At 51.7% G+C, this 20583-nt stretch overlaps 4 protein-coding genes across 4 annotated transcripts; 3 read left to right on the top strand and 1 right to left on the bottom strand.

The window, feature by feature from the left end:
- Window positions 1-374: 374 nt before the first annotated feature.
- Window positions 375-3947, top strand: COCSUDRAFT_60413 (hypothetical protein; the record flags this gene model as incomplete). The annotated part of the gene is made up of 6 exons (XM_005642699.1): window positions 375-832; window positions 1382-1545; window positions 1880-1953; window positions 2349-2509; window positions 3116-3216; window positions 3430-3947. The coding sequence occupies 6 exons, from the start codon at window positions 375-377 to the stop codon at window positions 3945-3947; spliced, it is 1476 nt and encodes a 491-aa protein (XP_005642756.1).
- Window positions 3948-4450: 503 nt separating this feature from the next.
- Window positions 4451-8392, bottom strand: COCSUDRAFT_38683 (alpha/beta-hydrolase; the record flags this gene model as incomplete). The annotated part of the gene is made up of 8 exons (XM_005642698.1): window positions 4451-4542; window positions 5067-5273; window positions 5659-5722; window positions 6194-6331; window positions 6606-6680; window positions 7570-7731; window positions 8091-8189; window positions 8354-8392. 8 exons carry the CDS (start codon window positions 8390-8392, stop codon window positions 4451-4453), a joined length of 876 nt encoding a protein of 291 aa, XP_005642755.1.
- An 884-nt stretch (window positions 8393-9276) lies between these two features.
- COCSUDRAFT_45478 (hypothetical protein) lies at window positions 9277-11391 on the top strand (the record flags this gene model as incomplete). Its single annotated transcript, XM_005642697.1, has 5 exons — window positions 9277-9402; window positions 9572-9712; window positions 10124-10177; window positions 10420-10554; window positions 11257-11391. 5 exons carry the CDS (start codon window positions 9277-9279, stop codon window positions 11389-11391), a joined length of 591 nt encoding a protein of 196 aa, XP_005642754.1.
- Window positions 11392-12362: 971 nt separating this feature from the next.
- COCSUDRAFT_49330 (hypothetical protein) lies at window positions 12363-17484 on the top strand. The gene is made up of 9 exons (XM_005642696.1): window positions 12363-12559; window positions 12729-12851; window positions 13102-13176; window positions 13580-13704; window positions 14356-14504; window positions 15535-15629; window positions 15946-16155; window positions 16607-16688; window positions 16983-17484. Exons 1-9 carry the CDS (start codon window positions 12378-12380, stop codon window positions 17163-17165), a joined length of 1224 nt encoding a protein of 407 aa, XP_005642753.1. The 5' UTR covers window positions 12363-12377; the 3' UTR covers window positions 17166-17484.
- The last annotated feature ends 3099 nt before the right edge of the window (window positions 17485-20583 follow it).

Raw genomic sequence — 20583 nt, 5'->3', positions numbered from 1 at the left:
CGGTTTGACATGCACAAATAAGTCAGGAAGAGTGTTGCAAGGGTGGCAACGTTAACGTCACAGGATATGCAAGCTTCTGCTGCTTAAATATGGACTGTAGGAGCATTGCAGCAAGCGGAACAAGAATGGTTTTTTAGAATCGGAGATGTAAGCCGGAATTTGTCATCACGTGAAAAAAATGCTATCGAATTGGACATCATATTTCTGACTCATCATGCATGCAAATCACCATCCCACGTGGGACGGATCTGGCAGCCTTGGACTTGGACGATGTCTTGAAACGCAGCTGCTCTCTGGGTGCCAATCTTCAAAATAGTGATCCTGTATTTACATTGCTTCCTCTCTTGCATCAAGTCAGACCGAGACCTACCAAAATGCTAGTGCTCGCTCTGACGTTGCTCTTAGGTCTCGGGCTGCATCGCGCACAAGCATCTTACTATCTGATCCAACCGTTTGACACGGTGCACATCGGGCCGCTGGGCAACAATGAAGCCACCGTAGTGATCGTGCCCAGCCTTGATCAGAGCTTCTCGCTGAACGCGAGTCAGTCGGGCGTCGCCTTCTCAGTCAACCAGGGCACCCTTCACCTGAGCCAGGTCACCACCATACCAAGGATTTTGGACCATCTCTTGCACGTTCACGACGACGTGCAGACGGGAGCGATCTACATCGAAGTCGGAGGCCCCCTGCTCGGTGTGATTTCCGACACCACCAATGACGTCGTCGTGGGAGACAAGTTTTCTGCGCCTACGTTCTCGGCGACGCTCACGAACGCCGGCAAGCTCGTCGTTCTTGGCATCACGACTGCTTGCACGAACGCATGGAACACAGGGTGCGCTCTGCTGCCTTTGAAAGAGTCCCGCAGGTGTCGTTGCTAAAGGGCGTTGCTGTTCCAGGCCTGATGACCAAATGCATGCTCCTGAAAGCGACAGCACAGGATGTTACAGTGATGAACTCTTTGCTTAGAGCCACATCACAAGTTTGTCAAGTTGTGCCAACCCAGCTTGTAGCTGCTACAGCAGCCTTGCATTTGCACTTGCAGCACCCTTGAGATCCTAGAACAGGACAGGACCCCAAGCTTGAGCTGGGAGGATTGCATGCACAGACACAAGCGTCAAGCATGCGGCAGCCCTTGCTACTTGACTGTCATTAGATCAGACAGAACAAACAGCCTCAAGGAGTGCTCTTATTGCCTGCCCTTCTGCTCCCATCAAATATAATTTTCCGCGCGGCATTGCACACATGCTGAAAATCATGGAAGCTTGTATAGAAGCTTGTAAAGCAAGCAGTCTGCAAACACACCTTGTCTTCTTGGTGCCGGCAAGAACGTTGGGTCGTGTGCTATCTATTATACTTAATAGTTGACGCATGCTCTTTGCAGGGGAGGCACGCTGTACATCCAGGGGAATTTAGGCGAGGTCGAGCTGACTGGATCGGGGGATGGGGGCACCTATCTAGGCTCGAGCGTGCACTACCCTGGGGACATCGCCAGCGTGGACGCCCAGCTCAGCGGCTCCGGCGGCTTAGTCGTCGCCACCAGCAGCAGTGAGTCACCCCTCAGTCACCCATAGTCGCACGCCAGTCACCTGCATGCGCTGAAGCCCTGTGCACACTCTACCGTGCATCAAATTCCGTTTGCAAATGAACAGCTAACCTGCCGCAGGAGCAAATCTGACTTTGCGAGGCATGTGGCAGTGTGCCTTGCCTAGAGATCACGGGGTCCTGAGAAATGCAAGGACCCCGACTGCAGCCCACTAGGGGCCTTGCAGCTCTGCTATAAAGGCCCACTGCTGAAATTCTCAGTCATTTGACGTGTGACGGGAATCAGGGGATTCAGGGGATTACGCAGCTAGTCAGGACTGACAATTGCTGTGCGCAGACGAGACGAGCATCACTGGGCAGTCTTTTGACATCGGTCGCGTGCTGTACAACCAGGGCATCTGTGATGTGGCGGTAATCCTCTCACAGCATCTCTCTCGACACTGACAAAGATGATCTTTGTGCACACGTTGATGGGTTTGCAACCTGTCAAAATAGGCTGATGACACATGCCACCTGCCTGACCTGCTAGTGAGACAGGGCTGCTCGGCAGCAATTGCAGCCATTGTGACCAGGCACAAATGCTCTTTTTGCAAGTGACAAAACCAAGGTGTGGCTCTGCTGTGCCATGGCCATTGTCAGGTGTTTGCAAGCCTGCATCCAACAGGTTGACCCCTGTTTTTTTCTGGGACCCACAAGCAGCGATGGAGGTTGTGAGTCTCTTTTCCTCTCGGTGACATGGACCATTGGGTTCAAAAGAATTATTGAACACGTTGCCGTCTGAGTGGGATGTCTTGGTCGCCCTGCAGGGGCCCATGGGCGAGGATGATGGCCGGTGTGAGCTGGCGCGCATCCGCGTGCCGGCCCTGCCGCAGTACTGGGCGCTCTCCGACGCGGCGCAGGGGGCAGCTGCCGCGCAGCTGCCGCCGCCGCCGCCGCCACCTTCCCCGCCCCCGCCGCTGCCTGCCAGGTAACATTCCGTTATTACCATGATCACACGTTTTCCAGTCCTAACAACCAGGCACGTCAAGCAACACCTGTACTGCTGCTCTCCACTCCTTTCAGTCATTGCATTTCTCCCCAGTCATAGGCATAACCAATGGCGTCTAATTTCTTCTCAAACAGAAATTCTGTTACAGAATCATTCCAACACTTCAAGGGCCTGCCGCTAGCCCCACTGCCTGGCATACTTGTACTGTCCATTCTAAGCACATGCATGCGCCTGTATCTCAGCAAACTTGCAATCATGCTGTGCGATGACAAATTTGAGAGCTGCTTTTGTTCATGGCTGTCACTGGCAGCCATAAATCTCACGTGATGCATTCCACACTACTGCGTTCCCTTAGGAAAGCAACAGCTCTTGGTTTATCTGGGTCCTACAGCGCTCTTTTCCCAGCGCAACCTGACAGGCTGGCACATTGCCACTCTTCCTCTCGTCTGGGCAGGCATGCAGCTCACAATCTCCGGTGCCCTGTCATTTACTCAGTTACATATATAGCTCTGTTGGCTGTTTCTCGATTCTATGTCGATTCTATGCATCGTGTACTGTCTCGAGAGTTGTAGTGCTGGTGTGTAGGGATGCAAGGGTGAGGCCAGAGGAGGTTACCAATCTCATCAGCCCGCTGGCTGTTGCACCCAGCCCTGCACCATCGATGTCAGACACTGGCTCTTTTGCCGGTAAGACATGCACTCTTCCTTGCTCTCCTTGCTGCTGTGCGGCTGGTATCAAAGAGCTTAGCCATCTTGACGTGCTATGGCAAGGCGTGTTTGCAGAACTTTGAAGAGAAATCCTTCAAGCGGGCTCTTCAGACGCTCGTGCACTGATCTTGCCTTGCAAATCTCACCACCAAAAGTAAATTAGTGAAAATATTATCTAATCGTATCTCACAGGACCAATCTCTGCGCCAGATGCAGCGCTGGCCGCAGCGCCGCCGGCACATGATATTTTCCCGGCTTCTGAAGTACCCGCCATCGCTTCAGCCGCAGCCGCCGCACCGACGCCAGACCCCGAGGCAGCTTCCCCCGGCGCCTATACTGGCGCGGCCGCCTCCGCAGAGCCAGCCGCTGAGTCACCGACCGGGACGCCAGATCTGGCTGCGGCGCCAATTCTGGCCGGTGACTCATCGATGGCAGGCGCGCCAACTTTGGCGGCGGCGCCAGACTTGGCCCCGGCACCATTTGTTGCTGCGGCGGTCAATTCAGGTTTAAGAAAACTGGCAGATTCTGGCACTGCAGCATTGAACAACACAGGTTCAGGGAATTCGGTCAATGTCACAACTTCAGTTGGGCAGGCGCCAAACGCGGGGCCGAGGGTGCGAGCCACGGGAGATCCAGGTGGCGCTGAGTCAGCGGGAGGAATTGGGGTGGGCCAATTGTCTCAGCTTTCCCTCGAGGCTGCTGGGAAGTGATGCCTCTGCAGGGGAATGCAGAACTTCTGCAGGCGCTGTTTGTTCGGGGGTAATTTGATGTTTTTGAAGCTCTGTCACTGTGCTGCAGTAGGAAGTAGGAAAAGTGCATGTCTGTCGGATTGATCTGGAAAGAGGACCGGTGAGTTAAGCTCTGGTGCTTGCTTTGAATGGTGAAGGCAGGTTTTTGGCTGGCAGCAATACAGCCAATGCATCATGAGCGCTCCAGGTATGGATTGGACTGATTGAAACCCTTGTCCTACATTCCCTAGCTTGAGTCAATGACCGTTTTGGAATCCTGTCTATGCAAAAATCCGATGAATGCAGTACTCTCTAGCTTTCAGCATCAGCTCAAAGAAACTTCTCAATGCGTGAGACTCAACATAAGTAATTAGCTATTCATACAGATGGGATACATAACCGCACCTAGCACACTGTCAGCCTGCAGGGCAGCTCACAATCCTGCTAAGATTTCTGTTAGTGCACAAATGGCAGCCACCACTCAGCTACCTCTTCTGGGCATGGTGCCTCTCGAGCCAATTTAAAATTTCCCTGTTTACTCGCGGCGGGTCATCATCATGTAAGCAGTGCCCCGTCCCTGCATGCCACAGCGAACGTCTTACTCTAGAGTGCTAATAACAATACTTATTAGTACAAATACCAACTCTTACTCTAGAGTACTACTTAAATTGCTTACTAGTAGATATATCGGCCATTCCCGACGATCCTTCGGCCATTTGGCACTTGGCCGCTGTCTGGCCGAAAGGGGTGGATCCGGCTAAACCTCGCCCGGGCAATCTACGCCCTGTTATTCGTAGAGAGTAAGAGATGTCTTTGCTGACTCACTCCTTCCAGCATTTTGTTATCCCAGTGTACTACACCAGAAAGGAAAGTGCATGCATGGAAGTAGTCGCTATAATGCTGTTAAAACACAAAAAAAAGCTTATGAGGGATGCGGGCAGTTGGCTCAGAAACAAGCTGCAGTGAACAACGGCGCCTAGCAACAAGATTCAATTTTTATCCGGTCTTTTTATCTCAGAACTCTCAGAATTCCTTTCTAAGCAAAGAGCCCTGGATGCCAAAATTTCCAGATGTGATCTACAGTGACAGTGGGGGTCTCACCTGGCAGCACAACAAACTCTGTGTCGGGCCGGCTGTCGACCGCGGCTTTCAAAAATTTAGCCACGGGACCATCCAGTGGCGTTACCGTGTCCTCCTCCCCCCACAGCAGCAGCAGCGGTCCCCCAACATTGTCAAAAATTGCCTCCGGCCTCGGACCGGGGGGTCCGGATATCACCGACACGAAGGCCTCCAGCGCGCCCTCGGCCCCTGCCGGCACATGCCACAGTGCTTAGTCATCCCTTCACCCTTGCCGGCACTTGCCACAGTGGTTAAGACAGCCCTCGGTACCTGCCAGCACATGCGACAGTAATAAAATCATTCCCAGTGAGCGATTCAAGTGCCATCATCAAGGAACATCAACCCAAAATATTGCTGTCCTTGCATTTATTGAGAGCAAAGCCATGATGCTCACTCATCCATCGGACATAAGCAACATGTTGCTATAGCGGCAAAGAAAATGCGCAGAAGAGCAAGTCATGCTATGGGTACCGATGCTAAGGGCGCCACAAGGCTACTATTATAAGTGGCAGTGTTAACTTTACAAAGAGACTGGTTTTGGTTGCTGAAGCCTATGGTAAGCACACGCACTCACCAGAGGGAGTGTGAAACAAGTCCACCAACGTGTCATCCACTGTCTCTGGGTTCTTATAGACTGCCTGCACAGAAATTGAATCTGAAATCAGAAATTGAAATTGAAAATTGAACTTGAAAACATGTTCTGAGCGCTGCATCCCCTCGACGTATTCTGCCCTGTTGCTTCCCATGATCCGGTGCATGCGCACACAATCATCAAGCCATGCATGCCATGCTAGCCTCATCTGCGCCTACTGGATTTCACCAGCCCCAGCGCAATGGGCGAAGGCGTACATAATCCACACAGGCAATCGGCCCCGGGCTGGCGGGGGGGGGATATGAATACTGAGCACCTTTGCCCACGGTTGCTTGGATCTGGCAAGTCCAACAAGGAGTGAGATTGTGGCAGCCTTCAAGTGCACCTTGTCTGCAGGACGCACCTTGCCTCTTGGCAGGAAAACGTGTAGTGATAATAATACAACCAACCGATGAAACGCTCTCAGAGGACGTGCAGAAAGACAAATAGAGAAGCCACAGGGGTCAACAGGTCTCACCATAAGTGCTTTGCGCAAATTCTCCTTTGTGCGGAAGCCGTCAAACAGCCACCGCGCGATGCGCTGGCGCGAAAGCAAAAAATCGATCAGGAGAAAAAAAGGGAACGCCAGCCGCACGCGCCAATCGTCCGTCAACCCCTGCAATCACCGGGGTTGTTAACCTCTTATCTTTCAATTCTAGCGGCGCAGTGCAGCTTACATGATAGAACCCAGGAATACTGATGTCAAGACTACTTTTGCTGCAACCATTACAGCTGACTTAGCAGCTTGATTCCCTGCACTGCACTTGCTGCAGCTGTTATTACAACTTTGCCACTGTCTTTGCTCCATTTAAAACAGCTGTACTCTTCATTACAGGTGATACAGTGCATGCGCGAGGTGGTGTATGATAATTTTGGAATGTGGCAACTACCTTTGTGTTCATTCCTCCGGCGCAGTTGAGCAGGATCGTCCCCCTGACAACGCCAGGCCCTCCTTCCGCATTGGCCTGCGGAAAAAAAAAGCTGGATCTTTGGCAAACACCAGACGCGATTCCTGGCCAGCATGTGAAGCAAAGGTCCATCAACGATTTCTGGAGGATCTGCAAGCATGCGCAACAACACTGCTGCACGTTCACTAAATCTCAAACCCTTTACCAATGGCAACATAACAACTGTATGTGCTATTTCCATCTGGCCCGGGAAAGAGCGCATCATTGGCAAACACAGGAGCGTAAAATAGACCAAGCTGGTGTTCAAGGCACGAACAAGCCTTGCACCGCTCTTTGCACCCTCATTGCACTGCTGGCCCCACTGATACTTCCTGTGCCTTGACAACGACCTTATAACACGCACACGCTTCGCCCATCGCTTACAGCTGCCTCTCCTTGCCTTGAACTCTATCATCGGCCAAGCATGCATACGCGGCACTACCAACAGACGCAAATGAGGCTATGCATTTCCTTCTTCCCTTTCGATGCTTATGCAAGGGTTTTAGGGTTGGGAACTTTGAATTTGAGCCCAAAAAAAAACCTTGCCAATCAGTTTTGCTCACTCCCGCTGGGCAGTGGGCCGGAGGCCGGTCATTTCTTGCGCGCACCATGAGGCTGATTAGGCCGCGCACCACCGCTGCCGCGTGCTCATGCAAGGGCTTTGGGTTGGGAATTTTGATTTTGAACCCAGAATACAAACCCTAATATCACTTTTTGCTCACTCGCGCACAGCAGTGGGACGTTTGCCGTGCGCACCACTGCTGCTGCATGCTCATGCGAGGGCTGTAGGGTAGGATTTTGAATTTGAATCCAAAATCCAAATCCTAAAATGAGGGAATCCCAAAACAATTCCTGAGATTCAGTTTGACTCCCGCATACCAGGAAACACGTCAATTGCTGCGCGCACCATGAGGCCGATCAGGCTGCCGATGGAATTGCCCACGAGCACGGCTGGCTCATCGATAAACTCCTGCAAGAAGTCCAGCAGCTGGTCGCGCCAAAGCTCGGTCGAGTATGCAAGCGGCGGCTTGTCGCTCGCCCCAAAGCCCAGCAGATCGATCGCATACACCTGCAGCAAAAATCATAAGTGTATTTAATGATCAAGGATCTACTCTTGTGAAGGGTGTTTATCTTCTGCAGCACCCAGAAGGTGCGCTCTTAGCTAGGTTCCTGGTCAGAGGCTTGTCGTTTGCACAGAAATCCAGTAGATTAATCACGTACACCTTTGAAAAACATCTCTTCAGCCTCTGACATTGTTCTCCCTGTTTTCCTAGCAATGGCTTGTGAGGCGACTGTGCCTTTGCTCTTTGCTATTCTAGCTTTCTGGGCAAGCCTGAAAGCCCCATCTTGGCAATTTGCTGATGTTCAGATCAGATCAGGGGATTCAGCCAGGGGTGTGATTCTTGGAATGCAATTGAGTGCCTCCACCTTGTAGTGTTTTGCCAGCGCCGGGATATTTTTTCTGTAGTGGCCGATGGACGCCCCAAAGCCGTGAACCAGGACCACTGGCGGACCACAGCCTGCCACCTGCGCCGCAACATCTCTGCCAACTTGTATTGTGAAATTGAGCTGCGATTTTCTGAGGGGCTTGAAATGCACACGTCGTGCTGTCCGTGAGCACGGAGTGATGAGGAATGTGAGGCAAAAGCAGAGAATGAACAAATTTGGATAAGAAACTGACTGATAGGAACATGGAGAAAACTTGTTGGGAGGTGGGATGCGCACCGCATAGTTCACTTTGTGCCCTCTCCATTGCCAGCTATGTGTGGTGTAGGGCAAATCGGCCTGTACTAAAGCCTCTGCTATTTCTTTCTCCTCCTTTATTCGCCCTGCCGGCGATGTCCCTGTCGTGGAAGCGGCCAGTGCTGGTAGGCAATGGCGTTTGGCATGTCTCAAGGGCTTATATCTGCGAAAGCACCTTTCCTGTTTGGCACTTACGCATCGCTGAAAAACGGAACTTTTTAATGTATGCTTTGGAATATTGCATGTAAGATCGCAAGTACACTCGCTAAACAGAACGCTGGAAACGTTCATGTCCAAGAATGAAAAGCAAGGGCCCAACTTTAGTTGAGCACTAAGGTCACAAATAAATTGAATATCCAAGTATTAGATTTAGAAAATAAGGTTTAGATCCTTGAAATTGTTGAAAGCAAGATGCACTCGAAGGCATTGGTGCCCTGTGACGTCACCGAGCCACGCGTGCAAAGATACAGAACCTTGATATTCGAAGGCATTTGCAGACGTTCCAGCCTCTCTTGCAGGTTAAAACGTGCCCAAGATTAAAATTATTAGAGTATGGAATTCATCGCAATTGTTTGAAAACTTGAATTGGAGCAGGGTGAACAGAAAGATTCAGAGGCTGCTTCCTTTTGCTGACGTGACTTTGGACTCTCCCTCAAGATCAACAATGTATTCAGGAGGCTTACGAGACCATTTTGTCTGCAATCAATCCAGCGCGTTGACGTCCTTGTCCCACTTCCTACCAGCCCGTTGCGTAAGTGTGATAATCGCCCTACCCTTTTCCTGGCAGCTACTATTCTGCTGCTGCCATTTCGAGATCATGTAATTCTATTGATCATCGTAGAAAATATGATGCCTGACAATCCTTGAACGCATGCAGCCGACGAGACCGAACACACCTAGCTTGGGAAGGAGGAAGCAGGCACCCAGACAACTACAAGTTCAAGCCCTGCACATCGACAGGAAGCAACACTTCGAGCTTGCATGGCGACGACAGCAGGTACACTATTTCTATGCCTGACCAGATCTGGCTTTTCATAGTTTCCTTCTTGTTTAGCTCCACCTTGCACAGCCTTGGACTTGTACCTCTGTGATACATGTTAAATTGAGCTCTCCTGCCGGAAAAGTCCGTATTATGGCAAATGGAGTGGACTCCTGATCTGCTGCAGATGGAAGAGGCACTGTTAAAGGCAGAGGAGGATGGTTGTTGCTCTGTGGAGTGTATCACAGAGCTGAGGAGCCTGCGCCACCTGGATCGAGTCATAGACTCAGCTGCCAGCTCAGTAGTAGTCGTGGCCTTCTACAGCCGGGTGAGCACCCTTTACCGCACTTGGAATACTGTGTCAGGGAGTTTCAGGGTTAGCAGTGAGTTGCAGATGATTTTGCATGGAGTATCTGCAAGCCAATGTGTGAAGGGCACTTCCTGATCTGTGCCATCTCTGTAAGAAATTACTGCTGACTGCTGACTCTGCACTCAACAGCAAGGACAACTTGTAGAAATAGAAAAAGGGGAATGCAGACAGCGTGATAGCTTGCTGCTGACTCTGTGCTCAACGGCAAGGACAACTTGTAGATATAGAGGAAGGGGAATGCAGACAGCGTGATAGAGCGAGCGCCAGAGATGAGAGGAAGGGCTGCCATGCAAATGCACATGATGCATCAACAATACAAGAACAATCAAACGGCCCGGGCGCACTTAACGAGAATTGTGTGATGCGCAGTCTTGTGGGACCTGCAAGGAGATGCTGAAGCACTATGCTGCCATGTGCCGAGACGTGAGCCTGCCTTCCCACTACATCCTTGTCAGCCTGAATGCACCTCGATTGCAACAAGCTGACTGCTGTCTTGCAGTATACTGTTCCTAGCTGCCTATATGGTGATGCGCCATGGTAGCTCCCTATAGGTGCAGGATAAGCCTACCTTGACAGAATGTTAAGTGAGAAGCACTGGCGGGCTGCAAATGCAAAGCTCTGATCTATCATCTCTCGCAAATCCAGATTTGAATTTGAATGCGCAGGCGAACGGGCAGCAGGCGGGAGTGCGATTCCTGAAGCACAACATTCGCGACGACTTTGACGATCTTACGGACGTTGCGGCGCTCTATGGAGTCCGAGCTGTTCCGTGCTTCGTGTTTTTCGTCGGCGGCGCGCAGGTGAGGTCGGGCAAAAAACATGTGCATGCCACCGTACCTTTCCTTGGCGTGTCAGCAAGGAGATACCGTAGTCAGCACCATTTTCCAGCACCTCAAAATGCGTGAAATGTTGGACTTCTTTTTTAAAAATCTTTCCTTCCATAAAACGGTTTTGATATCATCACCATTGGGTGGGGCTCAGCGAGAGCTTCCATAAATTGGTCGTAAATTTGTCATAAGGTATATATTTTACATTTAAGGTCTTTATTTTCGACCCTTTTTTATGCGGCAAATTTGGTGCTGACTACGGTAGACAGACATGGCAACAATTGCAGAAGGGAGAAGCTTGTCAGCCCTGCCACGGTAGAAGTGTAGGATCACAGGTTCAACAGCTTCCTAGGTGCTTGGCTATCGCAGTGTCTCGATCATGGTAGCGGCCCTTTTCTGCAGATTGTAGAGAGTAGCTTGCACTCTTGAGAACAAGTTGCCACAGCTGCAGCATTGATTTGGCTTTTGTGGGCTTCTGACTTGCTTGAGGACTTCTCGCCACCTCATTAGCTGAGCTGGACATGAGCTGCATCTCAAGCAGCTTGTCTCCGTCCAACCATCCGTAGCAGAGTTGTGGCAAACCGTGTCGTGGACAAATGGCAGTCAAGGCAAATTGGTACGTAGTAATTATGCTTATGTGGGGCTGATGTTGGGCTGCCTGCTTGTGCTGCGCAGATGCGGCGGGTGAGCATGATGGACTCGAGGCAGAACCCGGAAGCAGTGCGGCGGCTGATGGGATGGCAGCAGGGACGACTCACGGACGCTCTGCGCGAAATGCTCTTCCGAGCCGCGCCTTCCGCCCGGCGATAGCAGCACTCATTATTATTGCTATTGTACGCATTACCTGCCAGAGGCAAGGTGTGTCCGCATGCAAGCTGCAGGTGAAGGCTGCCGAATATCCCACCCCCAGATGGCCTTGCCAGAGTCGAGCAAGACCCAAGCAACTGTGGCCACGGTGCTCAGGATTTATACCGCCCCCCCGCCAGCCAGGTTGCATAGCATAGCATTACTTTATGAAGAGAGAGAGCGAGAGAGAGGAATGCAGACATCAAGGCAGAGAGCGAGCGGAAGGTGTAACAACAAAGGGGTGCCTCAAGTCTAAATGCACTGCTTTTGTAGCAGTATTTGTTGCTGTAGCAGTTGGACATGTATGAACATGCATACATGTTTAAATGTTTGGGTTGCGTGTGCAGTCATACTTCTTGCTGTAGATTCTTATATGCCTGCTGGATAGCACAGGGTGTGTTATTCTTCTTCTTCTGTGATTTAACGCAGTGTGCTTGTAGCAGCACCTGCAATGTGCCTCTGCTAATGGCGAATCAGGCCCTCTGGGTGTCGGAAATACTTATAAGCTAGTCAGTGCAGGGGTTTACAATCTCTGATCTGCATAATTCTTTGCACAAAGGCTGGCGCAAGCTGTTCAATTGCACTTGAAGTGAGCTGTGACTTGGCAAGTTGGGAATAAGCTGTGAATCACAACGAAGTGCTCAAGGATATTGGTGGGCCTCTGGATCCAGAGTTGCACCTGCTCTGAGCTCACTTGAGTAAATTTAAGTCACTTGAATTTGCAACCAGCAGGGCTAAAATGGTTATCGATGCACTGAGAACAAATGTACACTTCAATAAGCAAAATGTGACTCCCATATGCATGAAATGGGCAGCGGCTGCCTGCCCGCTTTGCCCGGATGGGCAGCACCATGATCTGGAAGCATCCTCGTCATCAGAGTGCAGCACCCCTCAGACTGACGATTACAATTGATATCTGGTTGCTACAATGTGGTGAAATTAAAGGCAGGATGTCTTACGGTAAGGGCCTCAGTGCGTCCTCGTCACAAGGGCTTGTCAGCGAGACTCATGGACATGGTCCCTGTGCATTAGCACCCGGTATCCACAGAGAAAGGGTGTTCAAGAAGTTTGCAAGCTTTAGACGATCAGACAGATTTCCTACCTGCTGGGCAAAGCGCTCTAAGACTGCAAGGTACAGATTGCCTGCCTCATGAAAACGGCCAGTGAGCACTGTTCACCACGTTGCCCCAACAAATGTGGGGCTTTAGTTTATGCATAAAAAAAATACAGAACATCACTGAATCTCTGATCTGCTGACCTATGCGGATACGGCTTAACTTCGCAATTCCTTCTTCTGTCAGGACATCAGCCAGCGCGGGGAATGAGAACGGAGCGCCTGGAAGCCTCACAGGAGAGCTGAACACGGCCGTCCAGGATGCCAAAGAACACAGGAAGTGGGCACGGGCCATAGTGGTAGAGAACAAGTGAGCTCACAAGTGGCAGGATCACCATGCTTATTGTACAAGTATGATAGAGAAGTTGATGTTATGCTCTTGAGACTTTCGAAATGGCATTCTTGGGACGACAGGCAGAGCTGCCAGCAGCGGCAGCTCTTTGAGATTGGGCAGATGTCCTTGAGCATCACTGCACACAAGCATGATCTGAGCAAGGACATGCGCACCTCCTTGATGCATTAGTAAACAAAATCAAGATGCATGTGTGAATCTGCTGCAGGGCGGAGTCAGCGGATGGGCAGATGCGGACTCTGGTGCTGAGCGTGGAGGACCATGTCAACTACCTGGATGGCAGGTGCCCGGCCTAATTTGAAAATACTGGGTGGCATGCCATCCCTCTTTGTCCTGCCTCAGGCTTGACATACAGCTGGGGACAAAATCCTCCCCACACCTTGGTTGCACAGCCCATGTGTAACCTCCTTCACTTCCCGGATCAGATGGCAAAATTTCTCTGGGCCCCCACCGCACGTAGGCGCTGGCCTGAAGAATTCAAAGTCTCTACTCTTCGTCTATCCGTGATCTTGTTGTTGTTTCGAGCTCCTCAGCATCTGAATATGAAGCTCCATTTGGACTTGGGCAGGCCGTGACAACAACTTCCGAGCTTTCTCTGGCGCTCGGGCAGTACCCATCAGTACCCAGGCTTGAACCTTGATCTGAAAACTCAAACATTGAAGGTCCTGGGCGATGCTGCTGTGCAGGAAGATGCGGCGGCGGCAGGAGGGGCCGCGGTGGGTGGATGCATACAAGGTGCCGGGACAGTTTGTGGGCATCCGCTACCCGCCAGACCCCATCTCCGACTCAGCCGCGGCCTCCTGCGACGCAGGTGTGACAGCCCCTCTTTTGCACGCCAGCCTTGTGTGTCATTATGCAATACCAGCCTGCATTACCAACGCTAGGCAAGGGCAAGGTAAGCCCCCTCTGGGTGGTGACCCAGGCTTGGGTCCATTTAGGGGTCTGCAGACAACGTGCCATGATCCGGAGGTCCTCCTCTGCATTGTTCTTGATCTCCACGCGCAGAATCCAAAACGCAATCATTGGCTCCTTTGTGGCTGGAGAAGACACGCAAACGCTCTTGGGGGATCCTGCTTGTTGCGATTGCACATTTTCCGGTCCTATCCTCTCAATGTATGGTGCAAGAAAAGCATTCTATTCCTCTGATGTGCAGTTTGTTCATTTGTGCCTTTTTGTGGTTGTTCAGCGGCGGCTGTGTTCCGAATCGCTCTGGATAGGTCTGTTCTAATGCCTTCTACTGCAGCTGTGGCTAGGCCAGATCCAGCAGAAGGCAGTTGGGCACCTTCCCAGAGCGGTCCAATATCCACAGTACCACCGAGCGCTCGGGCACACTGGCAATAATCAGCCGCTGCCAGCAAGAGCACGTATTATGGATTTTGGCTCCTTCGGGCTGCCCAAACAATGTTCAGCCAGAGACTCTGCTGTTACTGCAATTCAGATTGACGCATTCTGTCCTAAACAGGCGATGGGCCGTCCACCAGCGCGCCAGCGGCCGGCTCGGACGGCGACCCGCCCGGTGATCCGCCCACGGCGCGCACCCTTTTCGCCATCTCCTCCTCCCCCTACTCCGCCAGGAGAGACTCTGCCAACCTGGACGCCTCCATCATCGAGGTGCGCCTTTTCGACAAAAAAATGAAAAACAAGGAGGAAAACTCGAATAGCGGCAATTTTCTGTTTGTGCAGAGACACGCCACTGCAATGTGATTAGCTAACAGTATAAATAAAAGCGGTGGCATCTCCCTTGGCATTCAGCACTCTCCACATGCCTCCATCATCGAGATGTGCCCAAGCGAGCTTATCCTGCTGGCAGTGCGGCATGCATGGTGCCTAACCAGAGAATAGAAAAACCCAAAAACCTAGTATGGTGCAGTCCCTAGCAGGCCTTTCCCTGGCATGCAGCGCTCAACATGCATGTGTGCATAAACTCATTTTTATCGAGCGATTAAAGAAAGATAACCCCGGCCGCGGCTGCGCCAGGAACGGGTGCACCCCAGATCACGCTGACGAAGACCTATGCACAGTCTTCAGCTTACCAAAGCTGATGCTGTGCATTGATCTCCGTCAAGGCTCATTCTGGTACAGCTTGTTCCTGGCAAAGACCACGTGGCGTTCACTTGTTATCCAGTAATCCACTGTGTTGGGTTTCTTTTGCTGCCTGTACTTACAGCAGTGCCCGAGCATTTGTCACACTGACCACAGCATCGTTCAGCACGTCCCGCAGCCTGCAGAGCCGAGGCATGCAATGCGAGATGAGGCTGCGTGTCTTGTAACGAAGAGTTTCTGTGCATCACTTTCATTGTAACGCAACGTATAAAGTATAGGGATACTGGTCTGAGACAGGGATTGCTTGATTGTACGTGTCATGCTATGATATGCATTTGCTTGCTGTGTTGTGTAGCATTGTCTGGTGGTGGGGGTGGTGGTACGTTCCTTAATACGCACGCCTCACTTGGACTTAGACTTTTTCTATGATACCATATGGGCTGCAGACCAAGACCTTCAAGCCCCACAGATGTGGCTGCAGACACTCTGTGCGTATGCCCTATGGCCTTCGGGCTTTGGGTTTGCCGACGCTGTAATCATAACAATAATAATAATAATGTATGTAACGTAGAGTAACGTATGTTGGTGGCTTGCGCAGCTGCTGGTGCACCGGGACGGCTGTGAGGACAACCGGCGGCTGGCGTGCCTGGGGCCCGGTTCGCTCATCGAGGTCAGCGAAGTAATGGGGCGCGGGTGAGCCTTATTTCCCTGAGGCAGCCTGTTATTTGGGTGTAAGGGTTTAGGGCTTAGATTGTGGGCTGCGGGTGCAATTAAACTCTTGTTGCTCAAAGGGCCCGTCAGATCGCTTCCTGCAGTAGACAATTGCGTTATGCGAGCACTGAGTGCTTTCGTGGTTTAGTAGAGCGCATGTTTTGCGGTTCAATATAGGGCATCACGCATGTGGGCGGGAAGTGCACAGCATTATCTGACAGCAGTCGCAAGAACCTCTCGTTGTATATGCTGTAGACGAATGAAGCAGTTGCTGTAATGAATCTGCTGTGAGGTGCAGATTTGCCTCGCTGTTCAACAGCTATGTGGGATTACTAAGCGGCCTGGAGGACGCGCGGAACCTGCTTCTAATTGGCGCCGGCTGCCGGGGGATCGCGCCGTTGCGCGCGGCCATAGAGTGGACGCCGGTTCAAGCCCACTCCACTGCGCGCCGGGTCACCCTTTTTTACTTTGCTCCCTCTGCCCTGTCCGCCGCCTACCTCAAAGACTGGTGCGTGCTCTGCATGACCGAGCCTGATCTGGAGTCGGTCTTGAAATAGTCTAGATGACCTTGAAAGTCACAGCCAGCATGCTATGCTGCGACTGCTGCCTCCACTTTGGTTAGCACTGAATGCTTTGTTTGCGGTGGCAATGCCTCCCCGATCAATATGTGGCAGCCTTTGGCATGACTTGTTCATGCGCAAGATTGTCCAGGAGCCATCAAGACTCGCTGACAACGTCAACAATGGCGCCATGGTAGTAAATTGTGTTGATGCCAAAGTCAATGAGAGCCAGATGAAGCACTTCCCAGACTCTGCAGCCTGCGCGCTCTATTTTCACGGCATCCGTAGGAACCCACAATACAGGACTTTGGCAGAACTTTGGCAAGGTGGGGTTTTTTTATCAGGGAAATGCAAGTGCTGGGCATCGTTCTTGTGATGATATTTGGTGCGCGATTGCAGGGACTCGTGGCGGGATGCCGGCGTGCAAGTGCACCCTATTTACTTAGAGGGCAGCAACGGCAGCCCAGCGCCTGACATCTGGGTGAGCTGCAGTCAGCTTATACTCTTGTTCCTTCCTGCCCTCTCTTCCTAGCAATTACCTTCTCACTGCCGGCCTGAGTGTGACAACAAGGACTGGTAAGAAAGTAGCCTTGGATTGTGCGCAGCAACTTAGTTTAGGGAGGAAAATGGCGTTCTGTTACTAAGTACTCACACGGGAGGCAGGTGTGCAGGAGCTGCAAGTGGATCATATGTGAACTTCCCTTGCATCACATTGGGTGATCACCTCAATTTAAGGTTGTCACCCCTGATTCCACTATCTCCCTTGGCTGCGCAGGAGGCGGTGCGCGGGGCGGTGCTGGGGGGACCGGGGGGACTCATGGGGTCTGTAGGGGGGGACCCGCGGGACTGCACCGTACTGGTGGCCGGCCTGCCGGGAGAGGCGGCCGCGGCGCTCAGCCGCGCTTTGACGTCGGAAGGGGTCGCCGGCGAACGGGTCCTCTTCTGTGACTTCTTCTGAAGAAGGATTCATGATGTTTGAGCACGCTTGGGAGTTTTTGAACACCAAGCCAGCCAGCAGCGTTGCTGGACTGCTGATTGTTGTGTGGTGCCATGATGAATGCACTGGTTGCAGGAAAATGATTGCTCTTCTGTGACTTTTTTCTGGCAACGCTCTCAGACATGGCTTTTTTCAGCTGCTAGGGAGTGTGAAGGGACATACTTCTTCTCAGCCGTGGTGAATGCTCTGCTTTCAGCACATGTGGAGGGTCTCGCTCGCAGACCGGTGTGCGCCAGTCATGCACGAGGCAAGCGGCTCATTCTTGAAATCTTTTCGATCCAATTTCACTTCTGTCAGCTGTCCCTGCTCATCTCAATCCTCTTGTTTCTGCACATCCCATATCACATCACAGCCCTTGGCATAACATGCAATTGCCCAAACCCGCCTTGCATGACACTGACACAAGCTTCAAATTACGGCCCATTTCCCTTCCCTGATGAGGCACTCCGTGCAAGCACGGCATGCCGTGCGCACCTGCAGGGCCTTGCCGCTCTGTCAAAACACGCATCCCTCGGATAACACACTTCCCGTCTTCCCCTCCTGACCCGGCAGGCCTGCCAGCATGCCTCCAACAAGATCCCACACCCCATTTAGAAATTTCTTGTGCCCAGAACTTACAAAAACTCAGGACAACTCAAGCCTGGTTGGCGTGCCAGCTGTTGCAACACTGGTTTCCAAGAAAGCTCAAATCCACTCAGGCCAGCTATGAAGGTCCAGCACAATGGGCATGTGACAGTCTCTAAGTGGATCTCCGCTAGGTTGACGTACTGAGGCGTGAAGGACAACTCAAAGTAATGTGGCGTTTGTTTATCGGGTCTCTCACAGTAGTCCACATGCAGCAGGTTCCAAAGGCTTTGTCATGCGGAATGCACCCACCCCGACAAACTCAAGAGGAGCTACAGGATTGTACCCTTGCCCCCAATCGTCATACGCAGTAATCTGGCCTTTGCCAGATCTCAAGGCATTTTTCTGGCCATTCACCGTGTGGTGAATCCAAGGCATCTTTTCTCCCGTGAACAAGAACGTAAAACCGACCAGACCGATTGCACACAAGGCATGTAGACCCTGGACGTTCACCTCAAGCGTGGTCGCAAATTTTTCCACTGCTGAGGGATGCCGAAGATCTTTCTGGAGGCAATGACATCACCAATTGTGCTAGACTTGCAAGATCTGCCGACCCTTGTGGCGTAGGCGGGGGACAAACTCAACTTGACTACTTGTTTGACAACAGCGCAGAGGCTCACTAGATTAGGGCTGTCATAGATGTCATGCAATAATAAGACCTGGGCGCTTCAAAAAGCCATGAAGGAGTGCAAGAAGGCTTGCAGGGTGGATGCGGCAGGTATGTTCAGGGCAAGGTCACGGACAACGGCGGTGTATCCCTGACATGCATGCTTTGTCAGCCAGGCAAATTTCCTTGTATGCGAGAGCTAATAGAACAGCGGATCCCAATTGGAGCCAAGCATCACAGAGCTTGCTTAGTATTTCAAGCAATCGTCCATGGCCAGTTTCCATCCCTTTCGAGGCACTCCTTGCATGCCCTGCATGTACACGGCCTCAGACACCTGTCCAAGCATGCGCCTTCCGGATACACCACTTCTTTTCTTCTTCTCTTCAGTTTCTTGAACAGGCATGTTTTCCCCTTTGCCTTCATGGCTCTCACCAGGTCATTCACCCCTATATTGCAATGGACCCAAGACAACTGCAAAGTGGTCAGCTTTTTTGCTACTCCCTTAAAGCAAGCCGATTCCAGCTGCAGCTTTCTACCGGCTCTCGCCACTAGAGTAATTAGCTTGGGCAAACACTGCAGCTCCAGCACAATGGGCACAGTGACACTCTCTAGGAAGAATTCCCTTAGGCTGACAAAGTCTGCCGTGAAGCACAGCCTGAAATGCTCCACCGCAGCAGACCTCCTCTCATCCGGATCCTCACAAAAGTCAATGAGAGCAACTTCGGAAGGGTCATGCATGGCAAACCCCCCAATATTGACAATCGGACCGCTCTCCTGGAGAATATGGGATTCTGCGTGAGCTTCAAGGGTCTGAGGGTATCTATATCTCGTTCTGCAGCACCCATAAACAATGTCCAGTGTGCAGTCGCCCGGAAGCTGAGGCCTAAGTGATTCTCTCCAGAGATTATCAATAACCACTGCAGACAGGGCAGGCAAGATTTGCAGGTCCAAGTGAGCAATGCTCGCAATCCACCCTTCTTCCTCCAGCAATGAATCGGCAATGTATAGCGTTTCCAGGCTGCACAACTCTTTCAACGAGGCACAGAAAATATTGTGCAGATCCAGGCAGATTGTGACCATCAGATGCTTGAGATCAGAGAGCCTTGACATGGTCAAAACTTCAAATGCATCGATGCTCAATGTGCGCACACTTGGAGCTCTGCTTAACACGCCGTCCAAAAGAGACCTCAAGTGTTCCTCTTCGTGTGGGTATATCATAAGTACCTCCAGCTCATTGAGAACCGGCAACGGCTCTAGTGCAGTGGGATCTGATAGGACAGCCATAGCACACTCTGAAATGGGCCGACTGCAGCTGATGGACAGAGACTCCACAGCTGCCCATCTTTGGGCAGCCCATATGAGCTCACCGGGAACATCCAGAAACACCTGCAGCATGTGCGCATGTGAGCTTTTCACCCTGGCATCACAAAGTGATGCTTCCCTCCAACAAGGCATCCCTGATCAACCACTCTGTGGGGCAGCAATGCCCCCACCCCCTCTTGTTCGGCTTGCTGGAATGAAACCATGAGGTTTTGTGGCTCCCACTTGTGCTTTGATTCCCAAAGCACTGATATATTCGACATCAAGCGCTGGCACAAGAAAGATACTCAGCAAAGCTTGTCAGCAATGGGAAACGATCATTTGCAAGGCATTAAAGGCATGCACAGGTGTCAAGAAGTGACCTGCAGAGCTGTTACTGGCGCATCAAAGCTAGAAGTACAGGCGTTCTGTGCGCACGCCCAATCCTCGGCATCAATGACATAACGCTGTATAGTGCCCCAGATCTCAGGCGGCAGCTGAGCTGCAGGCGATGGCGATTCAAGCAGGCAGCTGTTTGCAGCTCCTGGTGCTTCCAGGTTCTGTCTGGCATTTCGCACTGCTATGGCTGCAGTCACAGCAATGTATGTGTCAAGCACCTCTGTTCGTAGTACAAGGAGCGCAAAGGACGTTTCGAAATGAGTATCTTTCAGCCTTCGATCACACAACAGAAGGCTGGCACTGTGCATACAGAGGATAAAATCAAGAAATGGCGATGCCATTCCCCAGCGCTGAGATTTTTGGCAAACCTGCGCTAGGCGTATTGTGAAATTGGCGACCTTTTCGCGGCCTGTCAAGACTGCAGCGCTCTAGACCTAGGATATCGAGGAT

Source organism: Coccomyxa subellipsoidea (genome assembly GCF_000258705.1).
Source record: "Coccomyxa subellipsoidea C-169, whole genome shotgun sequence".
Lineage (NCBI taxonomy): Eukaryota > Viridiplantae > Chlorophyta > Trebouxiophyceae > Coccomyxaceae > Coccomyxa > Coccomyxa subellipsoidea.
This window is presented reverse-complemented; position numbering and strand designations above follow the sequence as displayed.

Bases quoted from the DNA above. Each gene is read 5' to 3' on its own strand.
- COCSUDRAFT_49330 (XM_005642696.1), top strand. From the start codon at position 12,378: ATGTCTTACGGTAAGGGCCTCAGTGCGTCCTCGTCACAAGGGCTTGTC. The intron at 13,705-14,355 runs GTGTGACAGCCC...TGTCCTAAACAG, and splicing joins CGCGGCCTCCTGCGACGCAG to GCGATGGGCCGTCCACCAGC. The intron at 16,689-16,982 runs GTGAGCTGCAGT...TTGGCTGCGCAG, and splicing joins GCCCAGCGCCTGACATCTGG to GAGGCGGTGCGCGGGGCGGT.